Genomic DNA, 22,676 nt, shown 5'->3' with positions numbered 1-22,676 from the left:
TATAAATGAAATCTAATTGACTACGTTTTTATTAATTTTGACTGTTTAAGCTTTGTGAAAGCATACCAAACTGAAATAAAACATGCTAAACATCATTTTGAATGTCTTTATTGACCAATGTTCACAATATTGACAAAATTACAGTACACACCCTACTGTAATGGAAATGGAATTTAGTCACAACCATACTGTACAGGTGGTAACAATGTCCCACATTAACTAGTGCACTACAATGGTAGAACTCTGTGCACTTATACCATTCAAACATTATACTTTTTATCCTTTGTTAATGGATACTGGGGTTAATTTGAGGGGAAAAAATGGTCTCACAATTATGTTAATATGTACTGAGCATGTAAATGTAACAATGCGGACTCAAAATCTGCAACAATGAGACCTAAACATTTTTCTTAAACAAAAAGCTGGTTTGCCAAAGACTGAACTTTAGACTTGAGAGTGTTCTGCCCCACTGACATCAGTACACACTGTATGAAATCAAACGTGTTTGCGAGTGATTTTGGTTAATTCAGGTCTAATGCATAAATAAGACCAAAGAGAAGACAGATTGCTTGTGGGAGGTCCTGCATTTTATCCATCACCACCTGTGATGTGGTGTATCAAGTATTATCAAGTATTATCCCAATAGAGGAAGTCAAATGCAAGCAGTTGGGGGGCTGAAGATTGGTGTCTTCAAATAAGATCCCCACTGGCACATCAAGGATAGAATTGTGATGATCAGACACCTAGTGAAGAAATGGATATAAATAGAGTATTGTGATCATGCATCAAACGTTGACTATCAATGCATGTTTATCAGAATGCTCACTAAATCTATAAATTGTATTGACTAAAAATATGAGATACATACTACCAAATTTAGTACAAAGAAAAATTATATTGACAAGTATACATGTGAATTTATGCAAATATTCATCCGCCTGCAAAGCACTTGGTATACACTGTTAAAAGGAGGCAGTATAAATAAAGTGTATTAATTTGAAGACTTGTGCAAAAAATTTGGCCATGTTTCTATATTAAAGGAATAGTTCACCAAAAAATGAAAATGCACTCACCCTCAGGCCATCCAAAGTATAGATAAGTTTGTTTCTTCATGTGAACAGAACTCCTTTCATGGCCAATCACGTCAAAGGAAGACCAGCGTGAGTTATTTTAATGGATCATGATTTTGAGTTCATTACACTTGAAATCTTAAGTTTATGTATTTTGTAGCTAAATAAGTTATAAGTAGGTAACTAGCTTTTATTTTTGAGTTATGGGTCCAAAATGCAAAATGTTAAGTAATGTTTAGTCAAGATTGCTTCATTGTTTAAGTAAAGACAACATTAGGGTTTACAGTGTATATCCTTGTGGCTAGCCCAGTGGTTAGCGTGTCAAAGCGGGGCACAAACCAAGGAGCATTAGTTGAGCTCGCATTTTAGATAATACAATCTCCTCTTTTCTCCAGACCCGCATTTTGGTTCTTTTATTTTCCATCTATGGCCAGGTTCACACATAGCCTACTCCCTTTGCGGTGCGTATGCGGTGCGTTTTTTCAGTGCTCGTGTTAACATTTTAGAGCATTAACACTGCACACGGATGCGGCGTGAACAGTGCGTTGCAGGAGCGGTGCGGTGCCGCCTAAGTAATGAATGGAAAACATTCAATTTGTTGTTTATATTTATTGTGCTGTTGTGTGAAAGATTGCATTACTGTACTGTGTTGCTTTAAACTTCATTCAATGTCTTGTCTCCTGTCACCCTCCACCTTCATGTCCTTTTCTGAATATGTTCAACCGCGGATCAGTAGGGCACTGCAAACGCATCTTATACGAAAGCACAACGGTGCGTGCTGCTTCTGCACAGCATACGTACTGCAAGCGGAGTCTGTGTGAACCAGGCGTATTATCCATTTGGATAGCGGGTACAGCCCGGTACCATTTCGACCTTTGAACCGAGTCCTCCCTGTAACTATGTGATTCGCATTTTTTGTGTTCTTTGGCATGAACTAACGTGACTACATTTTGAAAGACATGATGAAAGTAAAATAAAAACAAATAATAATAACAAGTAGTTTTAACTTTTTAAATAACATAAGCATTGTTGGAGAGTAATGGAATACAACCAAAAACGGAGCCAAAAATGTATTTTTTCGTTCTGGTTGGAGTACATTGTTCTAATGAGCTTTGAAAATAACAATAACATGAAATCAGTCACTGCGATTTTTTACTCGACAAAATAATATAAAAATGTTAATTTTTTATTGCAATTAATTTATTCCGTTATATCTCCATGTCACACTTCCAGTCGTTTTGCAAACCGTCCCTTTGCGCCACCAGGTGGTAATTTCGCGAATGGCTTTCACGTTGTATTTACCATCATGGCATTGCGGAGGTAGTAATAGACATTCTGGTTGACTACTATGGAGATAAATTTGTGGCAAAATTAAACAAATAAATTTACCATTTTGAAAAAAAAAAAACAACAATCTGATTTGCAAAGGAAAACTCAACTCTCGAACAACAGAAAGCGATTTGCTTTCCAATTCAATTTTAATTGAATTTAATTTGTGAGAAATGTGACTTTTTTTTGGTTGAGATTTTCTTGGCTTTTTTCACAAATGCAGCTGAGCAACTTCCTCTTCCAAAACAACAGATGGCGCTTTCGGTCAACTCACAGTGTAATTTAACTCGCATTGTAATGCTTCTGGGAGAAATGAATCCTCATAAAGCAACAAGGCTGCGGGAAATGAAGCTTCATAAAGCAATAAGGCGGTGTCCGAAATTGTGTACTGTGACAGTACGTACTGCATTTGACATAGTACCTACTGCACGGCCGTTGAAACAGTATGAACTAATCAGTATGTATGTGTATAAATACAATCCCAGTCATACTACATCCGCCATGTTGGCATCGTCATGTGACCCTTGACATCATCATAAACACTAAAATCTTAAACAGACCACCAGATTAAAGCAACCACAGTAAAGGCAAAATGCTCATCAGGAAAGTTAACTGAATTAGCAGTTTAATAATGTGGGCAGTTTTAACATCTGAGGTAAATTTGTTGCCGTTATCTTGGCTGACTACGATATGATGGAGATCACAAAAAAGGTTTCAAACGCTGTGAGAAGTTAACAATTCTCGACAAAAGCCAATAGGATTTTTCCATTGACTTTTGAATTATTGCAGAAAATAAGCTCTGTGACCAACAAAAATGTATGATTCACATTTTGTTCATCAAGATAATCTTCATAAATGAACACAAATTTGATGAATTTTGAAGCCTAAATAGAATCGCCAGAAGTAAAAAGTTGAGCTATAAAGGAACTCCACCATGGTTGCATGACTTCGTCAGCACCATTAAGCTTTATAGCGCTACAATGTGAAAAAACACTACCATTGGAAAATACTGTAAATTGATAAATCTACAAGTTGGAAAGTTTGAGTTGGAATAGTTTGCAAGAGCACAAGTATAAATATAACGAGGCTATAGTAGATGAGTTTTCCTGTTGTGTGTGATGTTTAATGTCCCCGACAACCTACTGTATCTCTCCAACTCTACAAATTCTATCTGTCTCTCGTTCTTTCTTAAAACTGCAAATTACCTTCAGATTTCAAACTGATATCAAGCCAAAATCAAAGTTTGTCGTGAATAACTTTACCTATCTAGTTATTAGGATTATTATCATCATCATATATTTTACTGTCATTGTTTATTTGTTTAATTCCTCTGTAAAGCATTTTGGGCCAACTTCCATTTAAATAAAGGTTGGCTGGTCTTGATACATGTATTAAAGGTTTTATGTAGTTACTGTATGTGGCTTTGAGGCTTCTTTTGTCTTTCCTGTAAAGACAATTATCATTATTGTTTGACTGCTTAATTTTGGAACTGTAAGATTATTATTGTTAGCTTGCTATTTATCATTTTATTTCAGCTAATTTCACAAAGACGGTTTCTGTGAAGTATCCAATTCAATGTCACTAGGCTGATATATGTTATCAGTGTTCATTCATTTGCACATTTATTCACATCTACAGAAAAATTTGAATAACCAATCCACTTCCAGCATGTTCTCGGGAGGAAACTCACATTGGAACATGTGAAACACCACAGAGATACACTCACCTGAGCTCAGGATCAAATCTCAGACTGCATAGTGTTGAAAAGGTTAAAAATATATAATATATATATATTCATTATACTGACATATAAGCTTTTAAAATAAGTGATGTATTGAAATGGTCCTTCATAACTGTTTTAATGTAAACAAAAATACCACCTCTTAAGGAACATCCATCAGGTCTAAAAGCTTCATGAATGTAAAGAGTATGCAAAAAAATAAAAAATACTACAGCCTTGATCGCCACCCCAAATATTAATTGAGGCTGCATAAAAAGTGTCACCTCACAAGTTCTGAAATAAGCCTCCATAAACTCTCCAAGACTGCTTTATTAAAATAATATGCAATACATATAAATGAGTTATGAAGGTTATAACCTTAAAATAAAGTGTTACAAACTTTTTAAAGTAACACAGAGTTTTGTTTTTTTTTATAAAGTAAAGTGTGCAGGAGGATAATGGAGGATTCAGTTGTGATGCTAAGAACAGCCACATGGATCCCCACAAACTCTTTTCTGATCCCAGAGATAGCGTAGTTCCTTCACTGTATGTTGTGGTGATGACAACATGTCCACATAGCACTCTTTCTCACACAGCCAGCCTGCATCCTGAACATATATAGCACAAGGGTAACATTAAAGCACCAAAAAAACAACAACAACAACAACAACAAAAAACAACTAAAAACAAAATATATGACAACTATATTGTCATTTCTTCAACTGTGATGCAGGTATCAGTTATTTTATAACATCTCCACCATTACATACAGTTAAGTATTTAGTAGTTGTTTTTTTTTTTTTAATAATAATGTTTTTGTGGTTTTTTTTGTATTGTACCTTAATTTAAAAACCATCACTGAACAGTTTTAGTTTTGTTTTAAATGCATCAATTCTTTTTTGCTGGCACTATGCTGCACATTGCTTACATTTATCTGTGATATACTGAAGTAAAAAGATAACAGTTCATCATTAACAAATTGGGCAACTATTTACTAAAGTTAGCTAATCAATGTTAGCATACAATTAAATAAGCATTGTAAATGTTCGATTAAAAGCAAGATGACTAAAATAGGAGTTACAAACTATTATATTTATCTAGCATTATAGCTTGTCTGGAGGGTCTCCACACTCGTGACAAAAAGGAGCCCATTTGTTTACCTGATATTTTTGAGGCCCTACTGCAGCCATCCATATTCCCATGCTCACATCCTCTCCCTATAAAATAACGCACATTTAAGAAAGTTAAATCAAGAGCCATACAATAAGATGCACACTTGCACACAGTTTCACCTAGTTCTCGGTCTAAGTGATAAGATTCAAGATTTTTATTTGTCACACACAGTCATATACAGTATACAGTGAAATGAAAACCTGGCCTATTCCTTTTTGAAGTAGTTTTACTTCAAAGAGATGTAGTTTGATTTTTTTTTCTAAAGCAGCAGCAGCTTTGACAATAGTACTGGCTGTAATTCAAACCACAGGTTTTTTTTTTTTTTATTATTATTAATGTGTGCGTACACTACCAATACACTACCATTTCTATAGTAACTAACTTATTCACAGGGTCTTGTACAGTGAACACTCCACATAATCTAAGCCTAATGATAAACATCTTAAAAACTGTTGCTATTTAACAAAGCAAAACATATAATCTATGTAGTTATAATCTATAATCTATGTAAGGCTTTAGTCAAGACTGCCACTTGAGTCCAAGACAAGTCCAAGACCAAGACTTGCTGAGACTGAGTCAAGACCGAGTCTTAAGGGAGTCAAGAACAAGTCAAGATTCCAAGTCCAAATGAAAGTGAGACTGAGACTTGCATCACCAGGGTTGGGGGTTCGAATCCTGCCTTCATACTGTGTGCACAGAGTTTGCATGTTCGCCCTGTGCTTCAGGGGTTTCCTCTGGGTACTTCGGTTTCCTCTCCCAATCCAAAGACACTGTAGGCTGATTTGCATTTCTAAATTGTCCATAGAGTGTGAATGTGTGCGCAATTGTGTCCTGCAATTGATTAGCAATGTCTAGGGTGTCTCCTGTCTTGTATCCAGAGTTCCCTGGGATAGGCTCCAGACCTTCCCATGTAGGATAAGAAGTATGAAAAATGGAAGGATTTATATCCAGTACACTACATTTCAATTCAGTTAATTTTTACTCCAAAGAAAAAGGAATTGTGGCTTGAAAAAAATTCCCCCACACCCTTGCAATCCACAAGCACAAAACCCAAAGAAAGAGAAACACAAAATATTGGGCTCCCTTTCATTTGTCCATCAATTAATAAAAACAAATACAGTATCTCACAAAAGTGAGTACACCCCTCACATTTTTGTAAATATTTGATTATATCTTTTAATGTGACAACACTGAAGAAATGACACTTTGCTACATCACATCATTTCTTCAGTGTTGTCAAATTAAAAGATATAATCAAATATTTACAAAAATGTGAGGGGTGTACCCACTTTTGTGAGATACTGTATATAGGAAAACCTTGTCACATTCATAATTCACTAATACGAAATGAAATGTATCTTAATCAGAAATAAAAGCTGTTGGATAAAAGCACACATAGTCTAGCAAGCCATAAAGGGGGAATAATAGAAAATAACTTCCAAACTGGCCTTGCACTGTTTATCCATATCTGTGAGCTCAGTCATGGTCTTTTAATCTTCTACTTATAACCCCCCCAAAAAAAGAGAACAAAAAAGAAAAGAATTCCAAAGACAATGAATCTGTATACTCCTTTCTGTAATTTCTTGGTCTCCTGGATCTCCCCACAAAGAATAATCGCAAAGATAATTACGTTTTGATTGTTACTGCCATATTGGTTTTCCCGTTAGTCACTCGCTCTCACTTCCGTTTCTGCTTCTCCCTGCACACTGTCGCGACGGACCGACAGCCGGCGCGCATAATAAGAAAGTCGCTCCTTCCCCAACTGCCGCACCGACACGAAGCGGACAGCCTCGGGCCAAACACACCACCAGCCGGAAGGGCCGTCACGGTGGGGCGGGACCGTGGACGCTACACCGGCCGGCGATTGGGGAGTCCGTCGGGAAAATTCCACCACTCAGGCGACGAAGGAGGAGGATAAAAGGACGCGCTTCCGGCCGTACGGGGAGGAAAAACGACGGCGAAGAGACAGACTCCGTGCGTGCTCTTCAGCGGCGTATAGGCACGCCAACATTCAGCAGGACGGCAACATTGACTCACTCCAACCGCTAATCTCTCTCTCTCTCTCTCTTTCTCTCTCCGAAGGTGCGAGCGCGGACGAGACCGCCGGGTGGTGAGATCGCAGACGACGGCACGGGAGACCCACGCCCACGTTTCGGGAACCCCGACGCCCTCGAGAGGGTCACACGACAGCCACACCCCCACGAAACCCCACGCACTCACACACCCTCGCCTCCTCACGACGGACAGCTCATACTAAGACTAATAAAACACCCATTGTGACTGCAATCTGTCTCTTGTGGGTCTGTGCTCTGCCCTTCCCCCGAGCTAACTCCCTACAACGCGCACACACACACTCCCTCCTTACATCTTTTTATCTCCTCCACCATGCACCCCCTTTTTAATCCTGGTCCCCATTTTTTTATTTGCGATGCACTTATTATTAGAATTGCAATGCATAATACTATTAATATCTGACTTCTTTAATTTTTATTATTATAATTATTATATACAGCTTTCTCATCAGTCATGGCTTAATTTGGGCAAATAGTGCAATTGTGTAGCCAGGAAATTCATTATAGTTTTCACATGAAGTCTATTTTGTTGGAAGTTATCAACTGTTCACTGATGGAACAGTGGGCACCCTCAGGAGGTGTGATTAGGTTCAAATGCATTATTCCCCACATACCATATATCTGATCAAGCTGATGCTCTTATAACCACCTATGAACACGGTAGGAACCAACTGAGATACCAAATGGCAAAGCCCTATCAACCCCTTAGCAACACCAGAGAGTTGTGTTGGCTATGCAATCCCTCTGAATTTTCTTTTGAAACAGGACCATTGCCAAGTCTTTTTTTCCAATCAGCTTTCAGCAGGCATTTGATGGAACCAGGCAATTTGATTTATGGTCAAAATTTGACAAAAAAATTATTAATGACTTATTACTGTAAATAAACACTTTAACCAGGGCAGAGAAAAAGTCAGTTACACTCCTCCTCCCTTGAGGAGACAACCCAGGGTTGACAGAACTTCCTCTCCATCTGAGGATTTGTGCAAGAGCTCCAGAATATTTTGCTTTTCCTTCAGCTCCATCTCTTCCTAAATTCCAGAAGATTGCACACATGGATATTCCTAATGTCCTCACCAGTACTTTCCAGCATTATCTGGTAGTTGACAGGACCCAACTGGTGGACTATATGGCCCCTTCCACTTTGTAGCCAGCTTTGTTGTGAAATTATGACAAGCACTAGACTGTGGAAAGTTTTTCACTCAGACTCCACACTGGAACTTATACAAAACTTCACGTTGGGCTTTATTATAGTGTATTATAATTTTTGCATTGCTGCAACACATTTTTGCAACTGTTTTAAGTGTTACACAACATCATAAGAAGGAGCATCAGGAGGAAGAAAATGATCCGCCACGCCTACTTCGATCAAAAGATGCAGGCTATTTATTAGTACCTTCAATAGTGAAGGCTCCAACAGGGGGGAGAGTTCTTACAAAAGCCCACAGTCTTCCAATTAGTGTTCAGGACTCAGACACAGTCTCTATGTTAGGTTGAAAACATTTGTTTAGTCAAGACTTTTGTGAATAGTTTTTTTCTTCTTAGGTGAAGGAGCTGATCCCCTCACCACTCTCACACATTCACTCATGTTTGTTGACAGTGGAGTGGCTGGCCACTTTATGTAAAAGGGGGGCCCTCATGTCTCTGTTACCTTCTGGCTTGCCCTTTTAGTTATGCTGTCATAGCTAGTATTACTGGAGTGCCTGCTTGCACTTTGTACAAAAGGTATAAAGTGCATAAAGTGCATTGTCCTTAACCATTACATGACAATTAGCATACCTAACCATAGGTTTCTCTCTCTCTTTATCTCTCTCACTTTTGAGCTACACATCTTACTCCTGAGATACCAGTGATCCGGACCCCTTCGTTTCTCCGGACCTGCCTGATCCATCCCGATGCGCTACTTCTGGTTGGAGGTCTCATAATATGGAAATCACTCACTGTTGCTGAGGATGTCCCCCAAATGCACAGCCTAAAGACCAATGAGATTACTGAGGATGGTACCATTTAAAAACCATGAAAATGGCTTTGGACTGCAATTGATATGAACAATTTTGCTACGATGACTTAGGAGTACAATTGCTATGATATCTTTAGTACTACAATTGCCACAAACAGTTTTATAGTGAAAGCTCACTAACTGTTGATAACTTCAACAAAATAGACTTTATGTGAAAACTGTAATGAATTTCCTGTTTACACAATGGCACTTTCTGTATATTTAGTACACAGTTATAGGTATTATAGATAGGAATTATTTATAATTGTACTATTCCTTGTCTCCTAGATGAGGGTGGGTTTCCTTTTGAGTCTGGTTCCTCTCAAGGTTTCTCTCATATTGTCTCAGGGAGTTTTTCCTTGCCACCATCACCTCTGGCTTGTTCATCAGGGCTTGTTCAGTTATCATCCAACTGAACTTTCCAGTATACTTTTTCGTCCAGGATAAAGGTATTTTTCCTCCATGTTTTTGTCTTATTTAGCCAAACCAATAAACACCTGTTCAGTTGTGTCACGGTTTCCCCTTTAAGCAGCGCGCGGGAGAGTGTGTGAATGCACGCTGCTGTGCAAGGTGCGCGAGCACCTGCTTTTTTCGTTGTTGACATTCATGACATTTGGACACGTGCATATGTTATGTTTTGGCAGTCTGGCAGGCAAACCTGCCCTGCCGTTTACCCACTACTACAGGCAAACTCATGCAGAGCCCCAGCTGGAGGTTAACCTGGCGACCTCAGAGCTCGAACCTGAGACCCACGAGGTGAGTTCACCTGCCGAGCTCCAGCTAGAGGTCAACAGGGAGGCCCCAGCATCAGAGCCCCAGCCGGAGGTTAACCTGGAGACCTCAGAGCTCGAACCTGAGACCCACGAGGTGGGCTCACCTGCTGAGCTCCAGCTAGAGGTCAACAGGGAGGCCCCAGCACCAGAGCTCCAGCCTGAGGTTCAGGAGGGGGTCTTAGCTCCACAGATCCACTGTAAAGCCCAGTTACTGTCCCAAGTGTCTGTTAACACGGCCGACCAAGTTCTGCTCAAGCCCGAGTCTACCGACACGGCCGACCAAGTTCTGCTCAAGCCCGAGTCTACCGACACGACCGACCAAGTTCTGCTCAAGCCCGAGTCTACCGACACCGCCGACCAAGCTCTGCTCAAGCCCGAGTATACCGACACGGCCGACCAAGTTCTGCTCACGCCGGAGTCTACCGACACGGCCGACCAAGCTCTGCTCACGCCCAAGTCTACCAACACGGACGACCAAGCTCTGCTCATGTCCACGTCTGCTGATCTGACCAACCAAGTTATGCTCATGCCAGAGTCAGAAAATACGTTTGACCAAGTTCTGCTCACACCCGAGTTTGCTGAAACAGACAACCAAGTTCAGCCTGCAGGCTCTGCTGAGTACGTCGCTCTGCTTTCCTGTTCAGCCAAGGACGTCTCTCCGCTTTCCTGCACTGCTGAGTTTGTCGCTCTGTCTCCCTGCTCCGCTGAGGATGTCTCTCTGCTTTCCTGTTCAGTCGGGGATGTCGCTCTGCTTTCCTGTTCCACCGAGGACGTCGCTCCGCTTTCCTGCACCGCTGAGTACAGAGCTGTTTTCCTGCTCAGCCGAGGATGTTCCTCTCCCATCCTGCTCCGCCGAGGACGTCGCTTTGCTTTCATGTTCTGCCGAGGACGTCACTATGCCTTCATGCACCACCGAGGACGTCGCTCTGCTTTCCTGCTTTGCTGTGAACATCGCTCCGCTTTTTTGTTGTGCTAAGAACACTGTGCGGTCTCCTGGTTCAGCTTGGGACATTTTGCCCAGGGGGCCGGGACCGCCAGTGGTGATGGATGTTTCATGGCGCTCCGGGAGGAGCGCCCTTGGGGGGTGGGGGTGGGTTATGTCACGGTTTCCCCTTTAAGCAGCGTGCAGGAGAGCATGTGAATGCTTTTCCATTGTTGACATTTGGACACGTGAATTTGTTATGTTTTGTTATGTCTCCTCCCTGTTCCGTCATTGGCTATTGTGTCACGTGTGTCCGAATTGCCCTCAGCGGTCAGCCATTACAAGGCTGATTATGTATGTATATATACCGCGCACCTCCCAGCACACAGCACAGAATATTAGAGTAGTTTAGATAGAATAGATACTTAGTTTAGATTCCTTACGATAGTTAGTCATCGTCATAGTCAGTTTAGTTCACGCTGGTTTCTCCGCTCCCAGTATCTTGCCATTGTTTATGTCTCATGTTTTGTGTCTCGACCCTGTTTTCCGTGACCGTGACCTTGATTCCTGCCTAGCCCTGTGCATTCCTGTTTCCCGATCGACTGACCTCTTGCATGTTTGTGGATTACGTTTTTTGGATCACGTTTTGGATTTACCTGTCTGTGTCTCTACAATAAAACTGTTTAATCTGTGACTGCATCCTACCTTATCTCCGTTGCGTCACAGTATGTGACAAGTTGCAAGGTCTTTGTGTTTTTTGTTTTTTTCCCCCTCAGATTATCTCAGCTGAGACATGGAGATTGTCCATTTCTTAACAGGTGGAAAATAAACTACACTCAGCAGTGGATGGAATGCGGGATAGAGCATCTGGGACGACGTTCAGTTTACCATTATGGTACTCCACAACAATATCAAACTTTTGCAACTTAAAAGACCAGTTAAGCAAACAACCGCGGGTTGTTATAGAGGTCATCACCCACTGCAAAGCAGAATGGTCACTACTGTGGTTCCAAGTAATGTCATTTATGAAGGGCCCATACAACTGCAAGGCATTCTTTTTCAGTAGCAGAATAGTTATTTTCAGTTCTGTTCAGGGTTAAGCAAGAAAATACTTATATTGATTATTGTATTATGGAACTAGTATTGAAGTATTGATTGGCTTTACTGTTTTAGAAAACCCATAAACAAACCAATGATACCATGCAATTCCTTCAGGTTTTTGTGGCATTGATAAGTCTGGATGGACTTGACTTCCTCAGGGTCTGTACTGAAACCTCTGATACTCGCTATATGTCCAAGGAATTTTAATTCCTCCAGGTAGAACTTGCCTTTTTTTTTTTTTTTTAAAGACTGAGTGCAAGACCAGCCTGGTGGAGTTTGTCAATTACCATTTGAAGGCCATAGAAATGCTGAGACATGGAGGAAGAGTAAATGATATCTCTGTAAATCAAATAACACTGGCCATACAAATCTCCAAGAGCAATCTCCATCAGCCTGTCAAATGTTGCAGGAGCATTTTGAGGTCAAAAGCAATTACATTAAAATGGTAAAGGCCTGAAGGAGTGATGAACACTGTCAATGGTGGAAAAGATGGAAAATCCCTGCAAGAGTTTCAAGGATTTCAGAAATGTTTGGCAATGGATAAGCATAATTTTCTGTGATGGAATTCAATTTCCTGTAATAAACACAAAATCTATGGCTACCACCTTTTTTCTGTACTAGAACAACAGGAGAAGACCACAATGAGTGAGATGAGTCAATGATTCCTGCAGTCAACATTTCTTGAAATTGTTCCTTCAATATAGCTTGCTTAGCTGGAGACATATACAGTGGGGGAAAAAAGTATTTGATCCCCTGCTGATTTTGTACGTTTGCCCACTGACCAAGAAATGATCCGTCTATAACTTTAATGATAGATTTATTTGAACAGTGAGAGACAGAATAACAACAAAAAAATCCAGAAAAACGCACATCAAAAATGTTATAAATTGATTTGCATTTTAATGAGGGAAATAAGTATTTGACCCCTCTGCAAAACATGACTTAGTACTTGGTTTAAAAACCCTTGTTGGCAATCACAGAGGTCAGACGTTTCTTGTAGTTGGCCACCAGGTTTGCACACATCTCAGGAGGGATTTTGTCCCACTCCTCTTTGCAGATCTTCACCAAGTCATTAAGGTTTCGAGGCTGACGTTTGGCAACTCGAATCTTCAGCCCCCTCCACAGATTTTCTATGGGATTAAGGTCTGGAGACTGGCTAGGTCACTCCAGGACCTTAATGTGCTTCTTCTTGAGCCACTCCTTTGTTGCCTTGGCCCTGTGTTTTGGGTCATTGTCATGCTGGAATATCCATCCACGAGCCATTTTCAATGCCCTGGCTGAGGGAAGGAGGTTTTCACCCAAGATTTGACGGTACATGGCCCCGTCCATCGTCCCTTTGATGCGGTGAAGTTGTCCTGTCCCCTTAGCAGAAAAACACCCCCAAAGCATAATGTTTCCACCTCCATGTTTGACGGTGGGGATGGTGTTCCAGGGGTCATAGGCAGCATTCCTCCTCCTCCAAACACGGCGAGTTGAGTTGATGCCAAAGAGCTCCATTTTGGTCTCATCTGACCTCAACACTTTCACCCAGTTGTCCTCTGAATCATTCAGATGTTCATTGGCAAACTTCAGACGGGCATGTATATGTGCTTTCTTGAGCAGCGGACCTTGCGTGCGCTGCAGGATTTCAGTCCTTCACGGCGTAGTGTGTTACCAATTGTTTTCTTGGTGACTATGGTCCCAGCTGCCTTGAGATCATTGACAAGATCCTCCCGTGTAGTTCTGGGCTGATTCCTCACTGTTCTCATGATCAATGCAACTCCACGAGGTGAGATCTTGCATGGAGCCCCAGGCCGAAGGAGATTGACAGTTCTTTTGTGCTTCTTCCATTTGCGAATAATCGCACCAACTGTTGTCCCCTTCTCACCAAGCTGCTTGGCAATGGTCTTGTAGCCCATTCCAGACTTGTGTAGGTCTACAATCTTGTCCCTGACATCCTTGGAAAGCTCTTTGGTCTTGGCCATGGTGGAGAGTTTGGAATCTGATTGATTGATTGCTTCTGTGGACAGGTGTCTTTTATACAGGTAACAAACTGATATTAGGAGCACTCCCTTTAAGAGTGTGCTCCTAATCTCAGCTCGTTACCTGTATAAAAGACACCTGGGAGCCAGAAATCTTTCTGATTGAGAGGGGGTCAAATACTTTTTTCCCTCATTAAAATGCAAATTAATTTATAAAATTTTTGACATGCGTTTTTCTGGATTTTTTTGTTGTTATTCTGTCTCTCACTGTTCAAATACAACTACCACTAAAATTATAGACTGATCATTTCTTTGTCAGTGGGCAAACGTACAAAATCAGCAGGGGATCAAATACTTTTTTCCCTCACTGTATGTTATGTTTATTTGCTTGATTGGCACATTGGCTTTGGTATATATAAGAGTTTCTATTAGCCAGCAAGTACCGATTTTTGACCATTAAAAATCCAAAATGTCCAATAAAATAAAAAATTGTCTGACACAATGTCTGGTAAAAACATTAACACAAAGCAGATGTTACACAAAGAATGTTCACAGCTGCACACCTAAATAAGGTCTCTGTCTACAGAAAAATGTTTTTCCTGTAAAGTGTACTCGGATTTGCTCACATTAAAACAGACTTGTGTAGCTGCCTTCAGGAGGAAACGGTCAATAGGCTGATGCATTTCTCAAATTAGGGTGGGATATTATATAATTTTCGTTATTTTAATATTTCCTTGTACACGAAAATTTACATGGCAAACTGCAGTTTAAGGTTATGCTGTGCCCTGTTTTGTTTTATTAGTGACTAATTTCACAACTGCTTTTTGTCATTTTGAATAGTGTGGAAAAGAAAATATAATAAGTAAACTTTTATCTTTCATCTGACTTGATTGTTTTGTTGTTATTATTGTATTGCTGTAACATATCTGGGTTGGGAATGAGGAGGTGGGAGGCTGAGGACAACCGAATCGGCCTTTATATTCTCTCTATTTTTACTTTATATTTTCAGCAGACTCATTCAATGACACACACGTTTTTGTGCTGGTCATCGCTCCCTCTCTCGCTCATTACAGGAGCCACTGAAAGCACAAACAGACACACACAAGTAAACACGGGCAAATAGCTGATGCTTCGCCACACCCCCACCGCCAGATTGTTTCCAGTTTGTCCGGTAAACTTTATCATTCGCGGACACGTCAGCCAGCACCAAAATTTTTTAGCGGAAACTCTGATACATGTATATATCCTGATTTCTTCTGTTTTCGTGTACATCTCATACTAAATTGTTTCAGAAATTAAAACAAAATCTAAGATAAAAGCAAAGTCAACCTTAGTAAACACACAGTACAGTTTTTAAATGCTAATGTTATGTATTGAAGCAAAAAATGTTATCCAATACCAGCTGGGGCTGTGTGAAAATATATTTTCCACTGTAGTTACTAATTCCCCAAATCTAGGATACTGCATTCATAATGGGGTTCAGCTGGACTAGATGCAACCAGGCCTGATTACTGCAAACCTGTTCAAATCAAATCATCACTTAAATATAACTTTTTCAACAGCATGAAGTTGGTTAAAGGGTCTTAGCCCTCTAGATAATACTATTATAGATAATAATATTGAATGTAACTTTCTTCAATGAATGTAACATTTCTCTGTAACATCTCTTTTGGAAAATTAATTGGAAATCTTTTAATAATTGATTTGGAAATCTAGTGTATGTTTTTTCATACTGAGCCCGTAATGCAGAAGACAAATAAAATAAACACCCAAGACAAAATGTATATTAAAAACATCCGGGTTATTAAGACATTTGCATGGTACAGTATATGTTTAGGTGATGGAGATTACCTGGTAAACTTTGAGCTTCTCTGCATTGCTGGCCAGCCACTCCACTAAGTCTCTGGAAACCACATACCCAGAGCCACAGGCAAAGGCTGGATACACAGGACTAGTGTACTCCAATTCCTGCCACTTCCCTACACGATCCACAGCCCAGCTCTGGCGAAAACTGAACAGGTACATTACACTTTGAATATGACAGTTTTCCCTGAATGATTTTATATTACTGCTAAACACATATACTTATCTATCCAATCTCAAGACTAAACTAGTTCTACAAAACATAAGACTCACTCAACTGGAGTTCATTAATGTACCAGAAAGTACTGTAAGTACTTATTTTGAGTGCACTGTAATGGTTAATACTATATATGAATCATCAGCCGAATGATTTTAAGTTTAATTTTAAAATTTGTTTGAATTCATGTTGTAGACTAATCACCCTCTGTAGTGCAGAACCAGCTGTTTATAAAGCATCTATATTTGAATAGTTAATTAGAAAATAATTTCTATTGTGCCTTTTGCCATGTAGGATCAAAGATGCTGACTGCAGGACAAAAGCCTGTGGTGAGCTTCAAGTGAGAAGAACAGTTAGCCTGCTAGCCTAGATCAACTAGAGGAAGAATACTGGATTACCACTGATTGCTTAATGGTTTTGCCATTTGTTCACTGTATTTTCTCTGCTGAATTTTGATTATGTAGCGTAATGTGACTGGTTTAAATAGGTGAAGGTCTATTTTATCCAGCTACTAATATTAAAGTGTAGAATAACTATTTGGGTTATATTTTACAATGCAAATTTTGTTTAGAAATTATTTCATAAACAACACATTTTAATGTAAACATCATTCTTTAAAAAGTAGTTATAATTATTTTCTTGCAGGTGGCACTGCATGCTGAAAAACTTCCCAACTCCTGAGAAAAACATGACTCAAATGTTTGAGAATTTTCTGTTCTTAGTGTATTGTTAGGAAAATGAGGAAAGGGTCTGGTACAATCTAACACGGGATGGCCCAGTGGTGCAGTGGGTAGTGTTACCACCTTACAGCTCCAGGGAACCCAATTAGATCCTTAGCTCAGATTACAGTCTGTGTAGAATTCCTGTGCATGTTCTTGCCATGTCCAAGGGCATGAGTTTCCTCTAATCACCCAAAAAAAACATCAGTAGGTGGACTAGCTACTCCAAATTGCCCCTAGATATGAATTTGTGTGCTCAGTGAGTATGTGCATGGTGATCTGTGATAGACTGGTGATCCTATCCAGGGTGTATTCCTGCTTTACGCCCAGTGTTCTCAGGACAGGCTACAGATCCACTGCTATCATGACCAGGATAAATCAGTTACTGAAAATGAATGTATAAAGAATATAACATCATTGTGCCTAATTTCTTACAGGGATTTCTGCTTACCATTATAAGAACAACTGGTTATTAGATATTATTGCAACCTATTAATGTCTATAAGGGCCACAGTGTACTCACTTTCCCCACCACAGATTGCTGCGCATCAGGCTCTTGTAGTCAATGTTCATTAACACTTCATCCACGTTGATATAGCAATCATCATCAGTCTTCAGGAGCAGACTGAAGTCAGCATTCCTCACCGCCCTCAAAAATTCACAAAACATCATTACAAACGTTCCATTTTAAGAGCTACTCGTAACTATACACTATAAACCCAAATGTTTGTTGACACCTGATCATCACACCCATATGTGATTTTTGAACACCCCATTCCAGATTTAGTCCCCCTTTTGCTGTTATAATAACCTCAACTCTTCTGGGATGGCTTTCCAATAAAATTTGGAGCATGGCTGTGGGGATTTGCCCTTTCAGCCCCAAAAGCATTAGTGAGGTCTGGCACTGATTTCCAGCGAGGAGGCCTGACACGCAGTTGGCATTCCAATTTATTCCACAGGTGTTCTGTGAGATTGAGATCAGGGCTCTCTGTAGTCCATTCAAGTTCTTCCACTCCAAACTTGGCATGTCTTCATGGACCTCACTTTGTGCACAGGGGCATGGTCATGCTGGAAGATGCTTGGGCTAGGGCCCTTAGTTTCAGTGAAGGGAAATTGTAATGCTACAGTATAGAAAGACATCCTATTCAATTGTGCGCTTCCAACTTTGTGGCAACAGTTTGGGGTCTGTTATAATACTGTATAGTCTGTTATAATACTTAATACATTATACACTAGAGTATCAACCTACACAAAGACTTGTATGGTGGATTCTCCACACAAACATTTTACAAATGTGTGTAATTGCTGATATAAATGTTAACATGTATAAAAATTTTCAGTGAGGAGATTTTGGATTGTGGCTTTCCAGTGTCAGTACTTTGTAACAGTTAGAGGTAAAGTTATAAGTTTTCCAAGTCTCAGGACAGAAGGCTTAAAAATAGCATTCACAGGGTTCAATGGATTAAATCAAAAGTCTAAATTTTGTAGAAATTCAACACCAACTCCAAATCCGCTACCTCTCGCCGGTGGCCTTGGCCAAGGATAAAATAAATAATAAATAAAAAATGAGTTACATCTTAGCACTTCACTTGTAATTCAACTATACTGAAATTATTTCAAATCTAAGGCATTACTCAGGCATGCGCTCACCATTTGTAAAAGTACAGCAGTTTATAAGGCACGGTCCTGTACGTGTCCACAACGTCAACAAAAATAATATCCCCATATGTGTGACTCTCCTCCTGCAGGGCTTTTTCTTCCTTTGTCAGCCTGGTCTCGTGAGCCTGCTGTCTGTCTGCACGGCCACGCAGCTGTGCCTTCAATCCCTCCACATCTGAGAGTCAGAGGCAGGGAAGAAATCCAGCATCTGGTTATTCCTGTGTTAGTTTGTACAATTACTTTTTTCTTACATACGCACAAAAAAAAAAAAAAAGTTCACCCGAATTGGATGTAAATATCCTCAAATTAAAGTTGAAGGTCTGCACTTTGATCTTATATTCATTATTTAATTTCCTCTCTAAAACCCTTTGGTAATAACTTTACAATAACTTTGTCAGAGTTAAATAATTATGGGGTCTAATTTGTATACACTTTGACTGCTAAATGAGTAATGTGACTACAGCTCATACCTATTAACAGCATCACACTTTGCAATTACTAATGTAAGGTGAGCAACTAACCTTAACCCCACTTCAGTATACTTATTAAATTTCAAATTAATTTAGAGTAGCTGTCAAAAAAACAGAAGATAATTTCACAAGAACCATTGAGATGCAAGTACCATAAACAGAGAAAATGAATCCTCCGGCTAGTCCAGGAAAACCACGTGCGTTTCTGTGAGGCAGGATGCCCTCTTCTATCTGCAACACAAACAAGAGTGTTTAATTATCTTTAACAGCCAAATAAAATTCTTTAGAGGTATTTATTAATTAACAGAGACAATTGTAATAATAAACTGATCAGAAGCATTTCAAGATCAATTAGTCACCCAAAGCAACAAATGGACACTCATTAAAGAAATAGAGCTGTGCTTACTGGTCCTAACTTGATCACTCCTCCACCAGTGTTGAGCTGAACTTTGGACACATTGATAGTCATCAAGTGTGCCGGATCCTGGCTCTCCCATAACAAATTACCCTCGAAACCCTGCACACATGTGATACTGTTGGAAACATCAAATGACATTCAGAAATGCAAACTTGGCTATAAATCAATAAGGGAAGATTCCCCATTGAGTCTTATTCCTCTCAAGGTTTCATGATTATATAGTCTCAGGGAGTTTTTCCTTGCCACATCTTCTCTGGCGTGCTCTTTAGGGATAAACATATACATATAAAATTTATATAATGAATATGTCCATTGTTAAAAGCATTCTACAAACAAAATTGAATTGAATTGAAAAAGCACCCTTATAATTCTATTATACGTGGGTTTGGCATAAATGGGTTTATTTCTCTGTGCAGGGAAATCTGTTGATATTTTACTTTTTTGTCTATAGTAATCACAGATATGCTGCTATCACGATCTCCCCCTTTAGACAGCGCTACAGCTTGCAGTGCCGGAGTGCGTGTACGAGCCAGGTGTGCGAGTACTCAGCGAGCACACGCTTTTCGATTGTTGATGACTGTGACTTTGTTTACTGTGGACACATTACCTGTTTTTTGACCATGTCTCTGTATCACGATTGGGATTTGTCTGCCTGCCTTCTTAATAAACATCTTTATCTGCATTTGCATCCGTACTCAACACCCTCTCGTCACATTCCGTGATAGCTGCAATTGCAATAGATAAAGATTAGGCTGAAAAAAATGCAGGAGTGTTCCATTAATTAAAAACATCATGAATTTAAGTGTGGACCTTCACAATTGGTCATTACATGGCAGGGCATATTTAATTCAATTTTAGTAAAATTTAATTTATATAGTGCTTTTAAACAAAGCAACTTTACAGAAATACGGATATACATTTGGATCCCAAATAAGGCAACAGTGGCAAGGGAAATTTCCCAGATACCAAATTAGGAAGAAACTTTGAGAAGAACCAAACTCAAAAGGGAACTCATTCTCTTCTGGGTGACCCCAGATCATGGGATTATAAATCATTACAGACTGCAGCTGTAGAAGAGTAAAGTAAGTGTTGAAAGGATGCAAACTATGAGCATACTGTAAATTGGAGCCCAGGGATGAGTCTTTATGATTACAGCAGAAGTTCTTAGAAAGAAATCTACAGTATCTAAGTGAGATTATCCATTGAGTTTCTTTAGATACAGTTGCAATCAAAATTATTCAACCACCATTGCAAATCAGGTTTATTGTCAACATTTACAGACTTTCGTGTTTGCAATGAACAAATCAAACAAAAGCAATTGAAATAGTTAAAACACAACAAATGCTTCAAGTGGTTTCCCCAAATTCAACTGAAAATGCAACTTATAATGATTTCTCCAGTTTCAAAATTATTCAAGCCCCTGAGTAGAATCCCTCACAACAGCACAAATATGCAAAACAGGTGTTGTCTCAAGCACACCTGATGCAACTAATCAAGGACTTCATTAGTTGCACCAGGTGTGCTTCAGCTGGAACACATGAAATACCTGAACTGTCTAGGGGTAGAATATAGATGAAATACCTGGACAGGGTAACCCTCGAGTAACGCAAAAGACCTGCAGCATTTGAAGCATTTGTTGTGTTGAACTATTTCAATTGCTTTTGTTTGATTTGTTCATTGCAAACAGCTGAAATTCAATAAATCCCAATGGGGGTTGAATAGTTTTGATTGCAACTGTATAACTGACATTTCACTGTAATGATGGAAGAACATAAACTACTGTTAATGCCTTTTTACACTTTTATACTTTCTTATGAACTCCCCCACCTTGGGCAAAACGAACTGCTCCACAGTTTTATACCAGATTCCCTCTGCATAGACACCTGGACTCAGGGCAGTAAGATGAGTAGTCACAATAGGCTCCTGTACAGAATGATACACACCCACACACATAAATCTAATAGTTTCAGTGGGAGAATTTTTAGAAATAAACTATTTTATATATATATATATATATATATATATATATATATATATATATATATATATATATAAAAGTTATATATTTTCCCATGTCTGATTAGTTATTGCTGAATTTGAGTAAAGGTCATAAATTGGAATTTCCGACCTCCAAATAGGAAACAAAGAAAATGGCCCCTCAACTAGAAATTCCTTAACTGTGAGTTCAGAAAGTGATGTCAAATCAAGATGGCTGCTCACAATATGAACAGTAAACAAAGTAATTTCTTAAATTTAAATGAATTATGTTGTATGTAATCATATTTGTTTTAGATCAATCAACATACAGACATATGAGTTTGTTAAATCTATAAACCTTGACTAAACAGATTGCTCGTTTAAGGGAGGTGAATATGCATCAATCATCACATTTAGCTGGCTAGGTTTATGCTAACAGAAGATGAACATAGAGACGTCCAAATCCACTAGCTCAAAAGTATAGGAGGTCAAAAATGAAGTAATTCAGACTTCCCACTTTGGAGTATGTCGAATGCTGCATTAATCTGGGCTATTTATAGGTCTATTACTCCAAGAGCTCATCATGGTTCAAGGTCAGAGATATTAAATAGGCAAAGGAATTGAATTTTGGAGTGATGATCAATAAGACTGTTTAAAATAGAGTCAACACATTTATCTGTGTAGTTCATCAGGAGAGTTAAAATTCATGTATAGCACAGCACTGAACACTTATTTACGGTATTTATTGCTTCATTCATCTTCACTGCTTTATCCTGGTCATTGTCATGGTGGATCTAGAGCCAATTCCGGTAACACTGGGTGCAAGGTGGGAGAATTCACCATGGACGGGACCTCAACACATTAGAGTACATTACTATAACACTACTGTCAGAGCTGCTTTGGACCAATCAGAATTAAGAATTTCTTCACTTGCGTCTCAAAACTCTCATCTTATTAACTTAATCTTACCTTTTGGTCCACTGGAAATAACTTTACTGTGACACTTCCCCTGAAATCCTTCTGTGGGCCACTGGGAAACACACCCAGTTGCGTGATCACTACAGGGTGGAGCACCTTAAAATCCAAACATATGGCTGAGACATCAGATGGCACCAAAGCATCAGGCTTGCTTAGGATGGTCACATCCTGCATGGCCACTACAAAAATTAAAGTGGTTAGAATTTAAAACCTGCTGATAGTTAAGAGTTGTATGTATGGATAAGAATGAGACAAAAT

The 22,676-nt window shown here is 39.4% G+C and overlaps 1 protein-coding gene across 3 annotated transcripts in view; it reads right to left on the bottom strand.

Annotated features, from left to right (window-relative positions):
• Nucleotides 1–4,429: 4,429 nt before the first annotated feature.
• The window catches only part of b3galnt2 (beta-1,3-N-acetylgalactosaminyltransferase 2), a 59,196-nt gene continuing 40,949 nt past the window's right edge, over nucleotides 4,430–22,676 (bottom strand). For 2 of the 3 annotated variants that reach the window (XM_017464157.3, XM_017464156.3), the window contains exons 4-12: nucleotides 22,410–22,597; nucleotides 21,291–21,386; nucleotides 19,452–19,562; nucleotides 19,198–19,276; nucleotides 18,567–18,750; nucleotides 17,440–17,565; nucleotides 15,969–16,128; nucleotides 5,280–5,336; nucleotides 4,430–4,727 (exon numbers count right to left, since the gene is read on the bottom strand). In XM_017464157.3, the coding sequence (XP_017319646.1) occupies nucleotides 4,599–4,727; nucleotides 5,280–5,336; nucleotides 15,969–16,128; nucleotides 17,440–17,565; nucleotides 18,567–18,750; nucleotides 19,198–19,276; nucleotides 19,452–19,562; nucleotides 21,291–21,386; nucleotides 22,410–22,597 (1,130 nt within the window). In that variant the 3' untranslated portion in view covers nucleotides 4,430–4,598. The remainder of the gene's footprint in view (nucleotides 4,728–5,279; nucleotides 5,337–15,968; nucleotides 16,129–17,439; nucleotides 17,566–18,566; nucleotides 18,751–19,197; nucleotides 19,277–19,451; nucleotides 19,563–21,290; nucleotides 21,387–22,409; nucleotides 22,598–22,676) is intronic. The other variant, XM_017464159.3, reaches the window with a different exon arrangement.

This window comes from Ictalurus punctatus, chromosome 3, assembly GCF_001660625.3.
Source record: "Ictalurus punctatus breed USDA103 chromosome 3, Coco_2.0, whole genome shotgun sequence".
Lineage (NCBI taxonomy): Eukaryota > Metazoa > Chordata > Actinopteri > Siluriformes > Ictaluridae > Ictalurus > Ictalurus punctatus.
The sequence above is the reverse complement of the archived record's forward strand: the minus strand, read 5'-3'. Positions and strand labels throughout refer to the sequence as shown.